Raw genomic sequence first — 15,463 nt, 5'->3', positions numbered from 1 at the left:
GAGAACCGGGCGCCATACCAGCTAAATAATATCATGAGGTGCAGAGCTCTAGGAAGGGATTTTTAGCAGACGATAAATTTGGAATATTTTACTCAACTAAAACTTTTAAGAAATGACATGACAAATAGGTACGTCAAATTGCTAGCACTGTCATGCAGCGTAGGTAGAGCACTCGAGTTCGAGTAAGGCACAAGGCGTGAGTCATCCAAAAGTAGGCCCGCGGGTGGGATGTCGTCCATCTGGATCATCTGCTTTCGAGCAAGATCAACATTTGAGTGATCGTTTTTTTTTCTGTTTTTTTTTTCTTTCTTTTAGTTTAGCCGGTTTCGCCAGATTTGTGTATGGTGAGCAAATCCAATTTTTTACCTATATTCACCTTCCTAATGATTTAGAGGATTTCATTTTTAATATAGTTTAGATAAAATTATCAAGAAAAAAAATCAAAATAGTCGGCAAGTTTTTTTTCTTTGAAATCCCCTCTCTTTTTGATGTCGTGTACACAATGCATGGTGCCCAACCTCCATACTTCACATTCATCGTTAGAATTACCGTTTATAATGAGCCTAGAAATTCCTGATAAATCATTGTAAATTGAATCCTCAAATAGGGTGGAAATTTGATTCTAGAAATCTTAAATTTAGGTGGAATAAAAATTCTAATAACACGTCGTTTTCTCCAAAATAATGATGCCAAGGTTGCCATCCGAGCGCAACAGCTGACATTTGAGTTGACACCCCCTATGGCGGCTGGCAGTCTCTGCTCTTGTCATTAACACAAAAAACACAACTTATTTTCAGAGAAATAATGAAAATTCTCTATGTCATTTTTGTGAGGTAGCAACAAAAGTAGTGATAGCGTAAGTAAATCGCCGTCGATTTTTACTACTCCTCCTCCTTTCTGTGTTTCCCTTGAATGTTTCGATGTTATTTTGGTTAGGTACAGCGTTTACATCTGTTTTCTTTGTTGATACCTGTTATTACACATCACTGTGAGATTGAAACTTAGATAAAGTGTCGTGGAATAGTGAAACGCTGCAATTTGGATCGTCGATGACTTAAGTATGAGGATTGTTATTGCATGATGAATGAAAGGTTAGGTTCTGCTAAAGCCGATGTCCTGTCTCGATGCCGATTGACGCAACTGTGTTTCTAAAGGCAACTGTCTAATCTAATCTTTGTATTCCAGCTATATATTTCCTGTTTTCATTTTTATTTATTTGCTTTGCAGGTCAAAGCACAATGAATCCTATCCAGAACAACCAAGATGTTGCTTGCTTCTTGGTGTGTAAACATTCATGGAAGGGCAAGTAAGTAAATAATAGGCCTCTAAAAGTGGGGCTTAGGTAAGATGAGGCGCTACGCGTTACGAGACTGAGGCTAATGACTCTTGTTGCACTTGGCCAGCACCGCTTGGCAAGCCAATCACTCTCCTAATAATCTTTGAAACGATCTGCCTCAGCAGAGGGGAGACATCTCACCTCACGAGATTAAATCCTCCAGAAATGCTCCCACAATTATTGCCGTGACTAAGACTCTCTCCTCTCCTTGTAAAAATTTTCCAACTGTGTATTATGACTATCTAATTTCAATCTATACTGTAGCCTACAATGTCTAGTCATATGTTAAATTTTTTGCTAATACTTTGTGCAATTTCTCATTTGTAATCACAATTTTTTTCTTCTCAAGGTACAAACGAATCTTTTCAGTTGGAACAAAGGGCATCACAACATACAATCCTAATACTTTCGAAGTCACCAACCGTTGGACCTATAGTGATGTGTTTAGTATTAAATGTGGGAATCAGTCTCCTCCTGGAGGCAATGAATTTATACTCACTATGCGTAAAGAAAAGAAGAGTGATACAATGAAGTTTTCCTCTGAGTATCGCTCATTGATCCTTACTGAAGCTTTTCGTTATCGCAAAGAGTTTGCTGAGAAGCCAAAGGAATCATTTGTATGTTACAATTTTACAACTTTTTTGTCACTTGTTTTAAAATTTAAAAATCTTAACCCACATAAATTTATTTCAGTGTTACTCTGGATTTAAATACCATTGGTCAGAAACACGTCTGCCTGTAGTTCTTGAGGTCACACCTGCCTCTCTCGACCAATTGGATCCAACATCTCACAAAGTTGTTGCATCATATTGTTACAAAGATATTGAAGCTATTGCAGATGTGGAACAGTGCCCTGGTGGTTTTGTGATAGTTTGTGGTGGATTTTCGCGAATGGTAATTATTGTAGCAGCAGAGTATATCATTTAAGGGTTTGACCTATTAATCTAAAAAAATCTTTTTATTTTAGCATTTTTTCATATTGCCAAATGCTACTGATATGAAGCAAAAACTGGTCGAAGCAGCGGTCTCTAATCTGGGTATTCATCTTAAAATTCTCAAACAACAATTTAGACAAGAGGAATTTGTAACTCATCGATTTGGAAAATACAGGTAAGGAGTCCTAAAGTTTTTCTTCGAGTGTTGCTCTTTTGGAAAATCTTGAGTGTTGTGATAATTTTATTTTATGAATTTTTCATTGCAGTGATGATGAATTTGTTACTTCGATCTGTGAATTTAAAGTGTACAAGGTCCAAACACCTCGGCACACTGATCCACAACATCGCACTCTATGTCTTAGTGATTTGTGTATACTGGAAAGAGATCCACAGACTTATAGTATTTGCACTTTACGGCCACTTTCACATGTATTTGCTCTTGTTCGAGATCGTGAAAACCTTCAACTATTTTCTATTGAATATATTGATGGGCAAGTTCGTACATACACAACAACTGACAGGTATATTCCCAATTTACTCAATTCAAGTGAAGCATTCATAGACCCACAATCTCATGTTTAGTTTCCTTTGTGTATCCTTGAACTTCTTTTTAACATTCCAGGGACTCTCTGCTTGCTTCTCTTCTTGATGGTGTTAGAGCTTCTGGAAATCGAGATGTTCATGTCAAAATGACCCCTACTCAACGAGGAAAGAGATTGGGCCCTTTAGTGGTGAATTTGGAGGAAGAAGTCGAATCTTCTCATTTGAAACTTCTAGATAAAGTTTCACCAAAAATGTCTCTTGCTGAAGCAATTGAAAGATTCAATGCAAACACACCCTACAGTGGTCTTCTTCACTCTGTTACTCAGGATGGCTTGTTTTCAGAAAACAAGGACAAGCTGATTCAAAGTGCTCTAACTGCTCTTTTGCAGAAAGATTCAGATGCTAGTAACACTCCTTTACCCGAGCTAGAAGCCCAATTTCAAGCACTACGTAGATTGTTTGCCTCTAAAGTGGGATTTTCTGCATTTTTAAGCCTCCCTTCTTTTCGTGAGCAAGTTGGTCTGAAAGTAGTGAGAGCTTTGAAAAGGGAAGACACAGGTGTCACTCATGCTGCTATGGATATGGTGTGTGCATTGATGCATCCTATGCATGAAGATTATGATTTGCGACAAGAGCAAATGAACAAATCATCTCTTTTGTCCAACACTAAATTTTTGGAAGGACTTCTAAGCATGTGGCAGAAACATGTTGTAAGTTTTACTCCATTTGGTCATCAGTGCTTCGATGGAATATAATTTAAGTAACATTGTTATTTTCTTGTCTAGAACCAGGGAACAGGTGCATTGGTAGTTTCTGCCATGCTTGACTTTTTAACTTTTGCATTGTGTGTCCCATATAGTGAGACTACTGATGGTAAACACTTTGATCAACTTTTAGAAATGGTTGCAGAAAGAGGGAGAACTCTCTTCCGTCTTTTCCAGGTCTGATCTCTTACAAAAAATATTGAGCTTTTGTCTGTGAGCTTTTTTTCCTTTAATTGGAGTGCATTTTACACTAATTATCCTACTCTTCTACAGCATCCATCACTTGCTGTTGTCAAGGGGGCAGGGCTTGTAATGAGAGCTGTTATTGAGGAGGGAGAAGCAGAGGTTGCTGCCCGTATGCAAGACCTAGCCCTTGCAGAAGGTGCCCTACCTCGCCATCTTTTGACAGCATTATTTACAGAAGCCAATGACAGCAGATTACTCACACATCGTCAGCTTTCTCGTCACTTAGTTGGGCTCTGGGTTACTGGGCATCCAACAGCAATGGGTCTGTTAAAGAGAATCATGGTAAACAAGGATGATAGTTTGAAGACTTTAATATTTAGTTTGCTCTACTCAACTTTTTTTTTATTATCTATCTATATCTTTTTACTGACCAGTATTTTATCACTTTTTTAGCCAGCTGGACTGCTAAACTATTTAGACTCAACAGATCAAGTTCCAGAAAGTGCCCTGGAAGCTGAACAGCTTAACACAAGGGATAATTTGAAAATTGCTCAAGATTCAGCTTCACGGAACAAGCGAAACCCTCATCTGGTTGCTGTGGAAAGACAACTTAGACAAGTAGAGAAACATGTTGAGGTAATAGTAATGGTATTTGAGATACCATTTACATTTTGTGTGCCTCAATTAAAACTAAACATTTCTTTGAATTTTTCTTACTTTTTTTGTTCTTTCATTAAGGCCTGTATTCTTCTTACAGAAAGCACTTCTTCATTGGGGTGCTCAGATTGGTTTTGAGAGGAAAGAGGACCCAAGAGAGAAGATACGGGAAAGACCAGTTGTACTTCGTAAGCGCCGGGAACGCATCAAAAGTGAAGCTAATTGGAAACTGTTTTATTTCCAGTTCACGCGGGATCATGCAATTCTCAACCTTATTTGGAACCATCAAGTAAGAATGTTTAAACTAAAGTTCAACTTTAACACAAGGTTGTTTTTTTTTTTTAAACATTTATCTTTCAATCATTTTCTCAAAACTTGCAGACTAGGGAGGAATTGAGGGATGCACTGGAAACAGAGATACGGACCTTCACAAACGACAGAGATCTGTCTGGGGCAACATTAATTGCTTGGAACCATCAAGAGTTTGAAGTGCAGTATCAGTGCTTGCAGGATGAAGTGCGAATAGGTGACTACTATCTGAGGTTGCTTTTAGAAAGAAAGGATGAAGATTCACCCATCCGTAGATCGTAAGTTTTAATTGCACATTATACACTGTATATTATGTGATAACATTAACTTTTATTCTATGTATTTGTCTCAAACTTACAAATTGACTATCTTATTTCTCAGATATGAGTTCTTTAATGACCTTTATCACCGGTTCCTTTTAACTACAAAATCTGAAATGAGATGCTTGTGCTTGCAAGCCATGGCTATCGTCTATGGATCCTATTGTGAAGATATTGGTCCATTCAGTGATACCAAGTACATAGTGGGGATGCTTGAAAGAGTGAGTTATTCTCTGTTAAATTAAAAGAGAACAAAACTTAATTCAATTTAATGTTATTGCAAATTAATTGTCTTTTGATCAACTTTTACAGTGCTTGGAGAGAGCTGAAAGAGATCGTTTTGTCATCTTCATCAGTAAACTAATTAACCATCGCAGAAACGTTAAAGATATGCTAGATGCTAATGGTGTACGCATATTAGTTGACCTCTTGACCCTGGCCCACCTACATACTTCTAGGTACAAAAGTATACCCTGCACCGTAAATACAGTTTTATTTCATTATATAACGTATTTATTTCTTTCAGAGCGGTTGTTCCCACCGCTACAAATGTTATTGAAGCTGGTGACATGAAAAGGGAAAGTGAGAAAGAGTGGTATTATACTCTTGCTGACAAGCGAGAAGGTCCAGTCGGTTTTGAGGAGCTGAAAGAGCTTTGGGATGCTGGTAAACTTTCACCAAAGACAAAGTTGTGGGCTCAAGGCATGGATGGGTGGCGAGCCTTGCAGCATGTGCCTCAGCTTCGTTGGACTCTATTAGCCAAAGGTTCTGCTGTCTTAAACGAAAGTGAACTAGCTGCTTTAACTCTGCAGATACTGATTAAAGTTTGTGAATATTTCCCTAGCAGGTGAGTGTAATTTAATATTCTCTATTGGTTGCTCCTCTACCATAAATGCTAAGTGTTTTTTTGTTTTTGTTTTTCAACAGAGATGCTGACAATGCAATGATTCGACCACTTCCTCGTGCTAAGAGACTTCTTTCTGAGCCCTCTATTTTGCCACATGTTGTTCAATTACTCTTGACTTTTGATCCATTGTTAGTTGAGCGTGTAGCTACATTACTTTGGGAAATTTCACAAGATAATCCCATGCTTCCCCAACTTTACCACACTGGAGTGTTTTTCTTCATGCTTATGTACAATGGCTCAAATGTTTTGCCTGTTGCTCGCTTCCTGCAACTTACGCACATGAAACAGGCTTTCCGTTCAGACGATGTTAGTATCTATTTTTCCTTTCTAGCCTCACCGTTTTAAAAATCACATTGCATTCTTCTGCTATATATAAAAATAACGGTTCCTTGCAGGCAACATCATCTGATATAATGCAGAGAAGCGTTTTGGGCCAGCTTCTTCCTGAGGCAATGGTTAGCTATCTTGAAAACCATGGAGCCGAGAAGTTTGCGCAAATTTTCCTAGGAGAATTTGAGACTCCAGAAGCAATTTGGAATTCTGAAATGAGGTAATCTATTTTCCGACACTTCTCAATCTGTTGTTAGAATTTCTGAAGCTTGCAGCATTAGCATCTTTCGTTTCTCTATTGATCACTTTTAATCATTTTAATTTTTTGTCTTATTTAGGCGCTTGTTGATGGAAAAACTGGCTGTTCATGTTGCTGACTTCAGTCCACGACTTAGGAGTAACACCAGAGCCAACTATCAGTATCTTGCTATTCCGGCTATTAGATATCCTCAGTTAGATCGAGAACTGTTCTGCAATATCTACTATCTAAGGCACTTGTGTGACATTCAACGTTATCCTAACTGGCCCATTAAAGATCCGGTTGGTTCTTCCTTTATAATTTGTCCACTGCATTGTATAATTTCATCCAATCTATTCTAATCTAATCTAATGTTTTTCCTGTTTCATCATTTTTTAGATTGAATTACTTAAAGATGTTCTCTTGGCCTGGAAAGCAGAAGTTGAGAAGAAGCCTCCAGCTATGTCAGTTGATGATGCCTATGAAGTACTTGGCCTAGCAAGGGGAACTTCCCACCCAGAATCTGCAGTTAGAAAGTCATATTACAGATTGGCTCAACAGTATCATCCTGACAAAAATCCAGCTGGCAGGGTACACAGAACCGCTTCTGCTCTTTAATTTTCTGCTTAAGTCTATTTTTGTATTAATCATGTGTTTGTTGCAGGACCGTTTTGAATCTGTCAACAAAGCTTATGAGTTCTTATGCAGCCGTAGTTCATGGACTGGTGATGGTCCCAACCCAGATAATATAGTACTGATTCTTCAGACACAGAGTATTTTGTTTCATCGTTATAGTGATGATCTGCGCCCCTATAAGTATGCTGGCTATCCCCAACTCGTTAAAACCATTCAGTTGGAGACTGATGATGACCAACTATTCTCCAAATCTGCCCCACTGTTAGTCGCTGCCAGTGAATTGGCTTATCACACTGTCCATTGTTCAGCACTGAATGCTGAAGAATTGAGAAGGGAAAGGGGGTTGGATGTGCTTTTGGATGCCTTATCTCGTTGTGTGTCAGTGCTAAGTGAGTCCTCCAAGATTTCTGACACAGCAGTTCAAGTAAGCCTGCACATAACAAGATGTTATGGGGTTGCTGCCCAGTTCCAAGCATGCCGTGATAAAATGGTGGAACTACCTCAGTTAGTTAGAGATTTGACTCGTATCCTGTACTTTAAAAGCTTACCACGCCTCAGTGCAGCAGTTGTGGACTGTGTGAGCTCTCTAGCCATAGACTCAATTCTTCAAATGCAATTGTTGCAAGCAGGTGGTTTATGGCATCTGCTGTCCTTTCTTTTCCGCTATGACTATACCCTTGAAGAAGGTGGAGTAGAGCGTTCAGAGGAAGCAAATCAACAAGAAGTTTGCAATCAGCTTGCAAAATTGGCTGTAAGAGCTTGTGCAAGACTTGGTGGTTACCTGGAAGGGGATCAAGAAACCCCCAAGAACACAATCACAGTAACTACACTAGAAAGACTGTTAACACCCTATCTTGCAAGACGATTGTCAACGGAAAAGCCTGAAGAAGTGAGTACCTAATATATTTCAATTTATTGTAAATTATAGATTGAAAATTTCTACGATTAATGTTATTTGATTATTTTTTTCTGTGCATTTAGAACATACAACTAACCACCTTTCTCTTCACTTTTGTTCACAGGTTTTGAAGCTTTTGAACAGCAACAGCCAGAACCCATACATATTGTGGGATAATGGTACTCGGGCTGAGCTACAAGATTTTCTGGAAACCCAAAAGCAGAGTCGTCGGTTTGCTGCTGACCCTGCTGATCCTGCTGAGCAAGAGAGTGTAACTGCTAGTTTCAGTTATTCAGCTCATGCAACTGAATTACGAGTTGGGGATGTTTTTCTTCGATTGTATAATGAACAGCCAAATTTCCCAATTGATGTATGTTGCATGTTTTTATCATCTATCTACTATCTACCAATTTGTTTCTATCTTAAATTTGTTCAAGTGTTTTATGATATGTATTTCAATTCTTATTTTCCTTTTCAGAATCCCAAAGGGTTTGCTATTGATCTCCTGGAATTTCTATCAAACAAGTGGAAAAGTGTCAGTTCCAGTGCTCCATCAGCAATGGAACCCAATGTTTTGTCTGAAATTATAATGGCTCTAGAGTCATTATCTCATGTTATTATAAATAATCCAGGTTAGAAATTGGTTAGAGGTATTATTCTTATTGCTGTAGATATATCCAATCTAAAAAATTTATGTGTTATGAATTTATTTTGTTTCACAGGAGTTGAGATTCAGTGTATTGGACACTTCCCCTTGCTATTCCAGCTTCTACGAGTTGACGGATGTTTAAAAGTACAGCATGCTGCCCTGGAGGTTTTGTCATGTGTTGTGCGTAATGCAGAATGTGTCAAAGATATTGCAGCATCTAATGTTCTAACACCCTTGTTGCTGATTCTTGTTAATGTTCCTTCTTGCCAAATGCAAGCTTTGGACACATTGTACTCTCTTTTTACCACTACTAAAATTGTCAAGGATGCTCTCGCTAAGGGTGAGATTTTCTAAGAAACTGTCCCTCCTTTGTTTTAAATTTTCTGGGTTTTGGTATTTTATTTTCTGTTTCTTTTCTTTCTTTTGCGTCTAGGTGCTGTTCTTTATCTCCTAGATTTGTTTTGCAACTCCAACTCTGCAACAACTCAAGGCCTACGTGAAAGAGCAGCCGAGCTGTTAGCGCGCATGGGCAGTGACAAATTAGTTGGACCAAAGATCCGACTCATCTTAGCATACTATCTACCTCCAGCATTTGCTGATGCAATGCGAGACTCCCCTCAAGATTGTGTTCATTTGTTTGAGGGTGTGGCTGAGAATCCAGAACTAATTTGGAATGATGAGGCACGGCAGCGTATCAGCCATCTCATTCGCCAGCAAACTGATGAGTAGGTTCTGTCAAGTTGTGTCTGATCTCATCTCCTATTATTTTAAAAATGTTACACCTTCTAAAATTTTGTTGCATTACAAAATGAATTGCTATTTTCTGAACTGGAGTTTCTGTTTTAGATTGTATAGATCTCAGCGTTCAGACCTGCAAGCAGATTGGAGAGTGCCTGATGAACCACCTCTTTCTCATGCTCAACCAAATGAAATGGTTGTGGGTGGTGTGTACCTACGACTGTTTATTGCTAAGCCTGGATGGCCTTTGCGTCGACCAAAAGAATTTTTGTCAGAATTGATGTCTGTTTGCTTAAGTTCAATGGAAAAAGAAAGACCCAATGTGAGTAATTGTTGCTCAAGTTAATAGTTGATTTACTAAGGATATCTGCTGATAATTTCTCTATCTATATTTACCACATAGGTACAAATGCTTGAAATGGCCACCACTGCTTTGGTATGCCTTCTTCAAGCCCAACCAGCTTTATCCGATACAATACCTGCATCAGGACATATTCCTCGCCTCTGTAATCAAATGTCAACTGCTAATAATGAGCCAGCTGTTCATCGCTCTGCTATTCGCATATTACATCAGCTTGCCATCAGCGATGTAAGTAAACGAAAATTTTCAGTTATCTGAAAAGTTATTCGATTTGATGTACTTTTAGAAAGTTGTTAAACTTTATTTGTGGTTAAAAAATATACATTTATTTGATGTAGGTGTGTGTTGGAGCCATGAGCCAAACTCAATGTATTGGTCCACTGAAACTAGCTATGCAAACAAGCCATGAAATGGTCAGTGTGGGCTGTGAGGCATTAAATCGTTTGTTTTCAAGCAACCAGGATCAACTTGTTAAACAGGTCTGGATTTTGTATGTTCATGGTTAATCTTAAAATTTTCTATGGCACTTCTAGCACATGTATTAACACTGACTGACTGTTTTTACAGGCGTTAGATTCAGGACTGTTGCCATACCTTCTAGGTTTACTGGAAGGGAGACTAGAATCACTTGAAAATGGTGCTGCAACTAAAGCTCAAATTGTCAAAGCACTGAAGGCAATGGGTCGAAGTATTTTGTATGGTGAACGAGTTAATTCTTTGCTTCAGCAATCTTCAGTGTGGAGTGAATATAGGGATCAGCGGCATGATCTCTTTATTAGTAGTACATCAAATGCTGGCTATCTCACTGGTAAGGAAATACATTATTGTACTTCTTGGCTTGAACTCTTACATACAAGTGTTATAATAATTTACAATGTTACCTTCTAGCTGGTACTCCTCAAACTGCTGGTTACCTAACATGTGGTACCACAAAAACTTTACCCAGTGCACCTCCTCCAATTGATAAAGAAGATCCAACGGTCTCCTCTCCTCCTCTCATTTGATGGAGCAAGTAACATTTACTCCATGCTATGATTTCTAATTGATGCTGGTTGATTGAAAATATTCATTCCTATTAGCATATCAATAAGTGCCTATGCTCATAAATTATGATAATGTACATATGATGCTTTCTCATGAGTTCTTATTGTTACTTTACTCTAAAAGCAGATTGCTGAGGGTTAAGTTGATTTTTTTTGTTTTTTGTTTTTTGTACTGATTTACTAAGTATTTCACTCTACAGTGATAAGGGGACCTTTGGCAATAATAAGACATTAGTATGGCAGTAATTTGCTTCATATTTTGAGTCATTGAAGTAAACTTTATTGTAAGTATGTATACCAAATGAGATGTTGTGATAGCTCTGATTGCAGTATCCTTTTATACATTAATACAAAGAACACCAGTCTTGGTCCAAATCTGTATAAATTAGTTTTTTGAGTAATTTAGTACCTATTACGTATTTCTCCTCCACACCTCATAGTTTACAGGGTTGTTCGTGCTGGCAGCCTATTGCAGGGTAATATAAGGCACTCATCCTTGTCACCTCAAGAGCTGCCATTGTTTTTTACTCCGTTTATTTTTGCCATATTTTGTTTGGCAGTTATTTTGTCAAGTCTGATTCTCTATCATAACTTTTAAAGTTTGTGTGGCGGGAAAAATTCTCCGTAAGTAATAAGCACCCAGTGTTGAGATTTCCACACTTCCATGCTTCTCTGTTGTGCACTTTCTCTCTCTGTAGACAATAATGTGGGTCACTTCAACTAGGATTCATGCATGTTGTATTTTATTCCCAAAGGGAAATATTATTACTACCGAGAAAGAAGTATAATTGTAATATGATTTTTTCTGTGATATATACATTTTGTAAACTGTTAAAATTGCATGGAAATTTAATGTCTAAACTATGTGATATGATACCCTAGTACTTTGCATATGTTCATTTATTATCTATTCAAGATAAATTGCTGTTATTTACTTTTAAATTTGTTTAGTTATTCCTGTTGAGATCTAGTCATTCCAATCTTCCACTAATGTTTGCTTTCAGTCATAAATTTGAGGTGCTTTTAATTCCTGAATTTTCAACTGATTAATTTTTGAGCTAGTGGCACTAAATTGAGTGAGTTCATGTGTTCTGCATTGCATATTGCCTTTGAATGACTTGGTCTCAACCTTGCAACTGTGTAGCATACTGCTCTACACTTACTTGCAAAATCAAAAGCTTAGCATGTATCTCAAGTGTGCTAGTTAAGGTGAAACCAATTTTTAGCCAGCCTACATTTTAATTTTAATGTCTGTTTTTGTATCACAATTTGTTTACCACTAAGTACATGACACACATGTATACTGTACAACCAGTGAAATGGTTGCTATCTCGGGAAATAATGTTAGAGGATTTGTTATCTGAAAGTTAATAATCAGTGGTATCAACTTTCTTTCACTCATTTTAATTGAAGAAAAGTTGAATATCATATTAACATCTATTTTCATGTAAATGATTGTCCATTGGATAATGCAAATTAAAGTGTAATTTAAGATTCGAACTTTTAAGTTTGGAATTCATATGATTTAATTTTACTACCTGCATTGAAAATACATGGAGTTGAGTGTTAAAATTTACAGCAAGACATGTTACAAGAATATAAACAATGTGATGACACCAATGTGCACAGGGGCCAAGCATGAATACAGTCACACTATACAATATCATGAAGGGCATTCTAGACCTAAGGAATCCAGAGGAAGCCAGCGAGAACTTTCCAGAGCATCCCACATGTTATAATCTTGTTCACACAATTCTCGATTCAATTTCTCAACATCTACAGGCACGTTGTGTTCTAGAGTATAAAATAACAATAAATTAGGTTGTGGTACAATAACAAGGTTTATTAAAAAAAGAATAAAAATGAAAAAAATCAACAACTTACCAATAAGTTCTAACTCATCTTCAACAGGTGCCTGCGCTTCTTGCACCACACCTGCTTGAGAAGGGTCTTGCATTGATGGATCGGCATAAGCTGCCATTGCATTAGGATCAGTGGCAGTCTGATCATAGTACCCCTGCCATGCTGAATAATTCTGCCAATATGATGGATCATAGTACCCCTGACTATAATCTTGACTCACACCTGTGTAACCAGCATGCTGTGCTGTAGTTGCGGTGGGTGTCTGAGGGGTGGTAGTGGTAGTGGTACTAGCAGTGGTTCCTTGTGAAGGAGTGGCACTGGAAATTAAAATTATGGATAGATGAAAACATCACCAAAAACAAAATGAAAATAGATACTACTACCTATCTATAGTGGTATATGATCATAAATTCTTACTTGAATTTTGCAGTTTTAGCAACAGCATTGCTAATCTTGAGTGGCTTCCCACCCAAGCCTTTATATCCATTCATAGCAATCAGACAATTCTTTTGTTCTTCCTCAGAAGCAAACCGTACGAAGCCATAACCTCTGCTATATCCACTCGTATCCAAAATCACTGTGCAAATATAAATGAAATGGTTTCTGTGAATCAGAACAGTAACTTATTCTGTAATCCTTTGAAAAGTGCTACCAACCTTTTGCAGTTCTTATAGAAGGGTAGCGAGCAGCAAATGCCTTGTATAGTGTATAATCATCAACTTCTGGGGTAAGATCTCCGACCCACAATGAGTATTCCTTGTCTTGACTAGGCCTTGTTGCTCCACCGCCAGCATGATTGAGGCGGAATCTAACTGGCTATTGGGTACAGATTACTATGTTACTATTTTTGGTAAGAAGTAAGAATTGATGGAAATATTAACTTTGGAAACCACTTACTGGGTTTGTATTAGGAACCACTTTTCCATTTAATTTGTGCATGGCATTCAATGCCATTTCATCTGTTGGGAACTGGACGAAGCAATATCCAGCTGGATCACCTGTGAACTTATTTTTCTTGTGAATGACACCAGTTGCAGGCTCACCCATACGTCGGAAGGCCTCCATAATAAAGGTCTCATTCATGTAAGGCTCCAACTACAAAAGAGAAAAGTTATGATTAGAAAATAATCGTCGTAACTTCACTTTTGGGAGTGACACACAGGGCACACAGGACTTATGACACACAATATATTTAGATTGATTTCTTGAGGACAGACGCAATTAAGATGGCTTAAGATAACAAAAGTACAGAAAACAACCCAATAACATGATGGTTTAGTGATGAAACAGAACAAAACATCACGTAAAATGAAAATCTCATACGTCACATAGACGCGCATAGACGTCATGACGAGAAAAAATTTAGTCTGAAGAAGGAAGGTGTCCGTTTTCTGGCGTCATAACCTCACGCTACACTTTCATGATGATTAAGGAGCCCGCAGCGGTAAGCCTCAGGGCTAGGAATAGCATTGCCAGTACACAAGATACGGCTGTTTTTGTGGCACACTAACACAAACATTATTTCCGAACTAGTGCATCGCATAAACAAATCTACCCGTTGCTAAAAGCAAACTCTCAAAGGAAATTCTGCACTTACTCCTCCCATCCACAACTGGCAATGGACTGTTTGTGTTGGCGTCGTCATTGTTGCTGTTGACGACGTTTAGGACTTGAGCAAAACGATCTTCTTCTTGCGGTTTCACACAATTTTCAGAAAAAAAACCCTATAACGCCGGCTTCTAGTTGAGCACGCTGAGCACGCGTAACGACAACAATCAGCAGAAGCGAAGCGATGTAACGGGGAGGGAGGGGAAAGGGGGAAGTGTTCGGTAGTGCCAGTACAACGGGAAACTTTACTCACTGTATTCCTTTTAATAATGGTCATTAGGGATAGGAAGCCAATGCAAGTAAGATACACATTAAAAAGTAAAATCTTTTGTGTTTTGTCGCTTTTATGAAACTAATACTTTTCTTCTTTTTTACATACGCAAATTCGTTCATGTGTTGGTGTCATTTTCTTGTGATTATTGTTGTGAACTTTAGTGGTGGCGGTGGGCTGTATCGGTATATTTGACAGGTTATAGGAACTTACTTAGACTTTGTAAACAGTACATTTTTGATACATTTGTCAGCTTGAAGGCTATTTATGATGGAAATGTAAATTTTCCTCTTATTTAAACGGTGAGTTAAATGGCAAGGGCTGTTTTAAATGTACATCCATTATATTGTACTATATCCATGACATGTCTGAAGCCAATGAGTTTTGCCACTGTACTATTTTCGCATATCATTTAAGACGAAATATGTCTGGTTTTACTCAATGCTTATGACTAGCTTTACAAGATTGTGTCTGATTTCATGATCTGGTTCCTTTTTCATTATGCTCAGAGGGTGTCGTTCCTCCTCCGGCTGTAGGTGACACCTGTTCACCTGTCAAATTTTGTGGTGTGAACATTAACATGGAGCCATTCAATGAGGCGATACTTCAAAATATGGGTGGTAAAGGTAAAGACCGAATGAAGATGAGAAAACGGTTTACTTCCCTCTATTTTTCATCGGTAACAATTTAATGTCTATCTATTTTCCAGGATCTAGGAAAAGGAAACAAGCACTTCCTTTACATTGCCTTGAAACTTCACAACCCAGGTTCGTTTTCTTGATTTACTGTCTATAATTGGTTATAAGAAAAGTAGAACTTGGTTTCCTTTGTGTGTTTTCTTTCTCGTTGTACTACTGTGTAGTACAAGTAT

General features: G+C 38.0%; 3 protein-coding genes across 4 annotated transcripts in view; 2 read left to right on the top strand and 1 right to left on the bottom strand.

Moving 5' to 3' along the window:
• The first annotated feature begins 715 nt into the window (after window positions 1-715).
• Window positions 716-12,357, top strand: LOC113205792 (dnaJ homolog subfamily C member 13). 2 transcript variants are annotated; one of them, XM_026421547.2, is made up of 29 exons: window positions 716-856; window positions 1,228-1,306; window positions 1,686-1,953; window positions 2,030-2,230; window positions 2,304-2,446; window positions 2,538-2,792; window positions 2,894-3,524; window positions 3,600-3,755; window positions 3,852-4,106; window positions 4,218-4,400; window positions 4,522-4,710; window positions 4,803-5,008; window positions 5,112-5,271; window positions 5,363-5,508; window positions 5,577-5,897; window positions 5,978-6,263; window positions 6,353-6,507; window positions 6,626-6,827; window positions 6,925-7,116; window positions 7,190-8,050; window positions 8,184-8,429; window positions 8,538-8,691; window positions 8,782-9,048; window positions 9,142-9,433; window positions 9,555-9,768; window positions 9,850-10,035; window positions 10,146-10,286; window positions 10,375-10,615; window positions 10,696-12,357. In XM_026421547.2, exons 2-29 carry the CDS (start codon window positions 1,239-1,241, stop codon window positions 10,809-10,811), a joined length of 6,735 nt encoding a protein of 2,244 aa, XP_026277332.1. In that variant the 5' UTR covers window positions 716-856; window positions 1,228-1,238; the 3' UTR covers window positions 10,812-12,357. The 2 variants fall into 2 exon arrangements, with proteins under 2 accessions (XP_026277332.1, XP_026277331.1); XM_026421546.2 differs by lacking the exon at window positions 716-856 and adding an exon at window positions 964-1,091.
• LOC113205793 (tRNA selenocysteine 1-associated protein 1) lies at window positions 12,352-14,506 on the bottom strand. The gene is made up of 6 exons (XM_026421548.2): window positions 14,311-14,506; window positions 13,611-13,808; window positions 13,370-13,529; window positions 13,131-13,290; window positions 12,735-13,030; window positions 12,352-12,644 (listed from the first exon to the last, which is right to left on the bottom strand). The coding sequence occupies exons 1-6, from the start codon at window positions 14,356-14,358 to the stop codon at window positions 12,514-12,516; spliced, it is 993 nt and encodes a 330-aa protein (XP_026277333.1). The 5' UTR covers window positions 14,359-14,506; the 3' UTR covers window positions 12,352-12,513.
• Window positions 14,507-14,748: 242 nt separating this feature from the next.
• LOC113205809 (piggyBac transposable element-derived protein 1-like) overlaps window positions 14,749-15,463 on the top strand; it is a 22,054-nt gene continuing 21,339 nt past the window's right edge. The window contains exons 1-3 of the mRNA XM_026421567.2: window positions 14,749-14,894; window positions 15,102-15,218; window positions 15,302-15,359. Of these exons, the coding sequence (XP_026277352.1) occupies window positions 15,173-15,218; window positions 15,302-15,359 (104 nt within the window). The 5' untranslated portion in view covers window positions 14,749-14,894; window positions 15,102-15,172. The remainder of the gene's footprint in view (window positions 14,895-15,101; window positions 15,219-15,301; window positions 15,360-15,463) is intronic.

The sequence above is a fragment of the Frankliniella occidentalis genome, unplaced genomic scaffold (assembly GCF_000697945.3).
Source record: "Frankliniella occidentalis isolate FOCC.00 unplaced genomic scaffold, Focc_3.1 Scaffold201, whole genome shotgun sequence".
Lineage (NCBI taxonomy): Eukaryota > Metazoa > Arthropoda > Insecta > Thysanoptera > Thripidae > Frankliniella > Frankliniella occidentalis.
The sequence above is the reverse complement of the archived record's forward strand: the minus strand, read 5'-3'. Positions and strand labels throughout refer to the sequence as shown.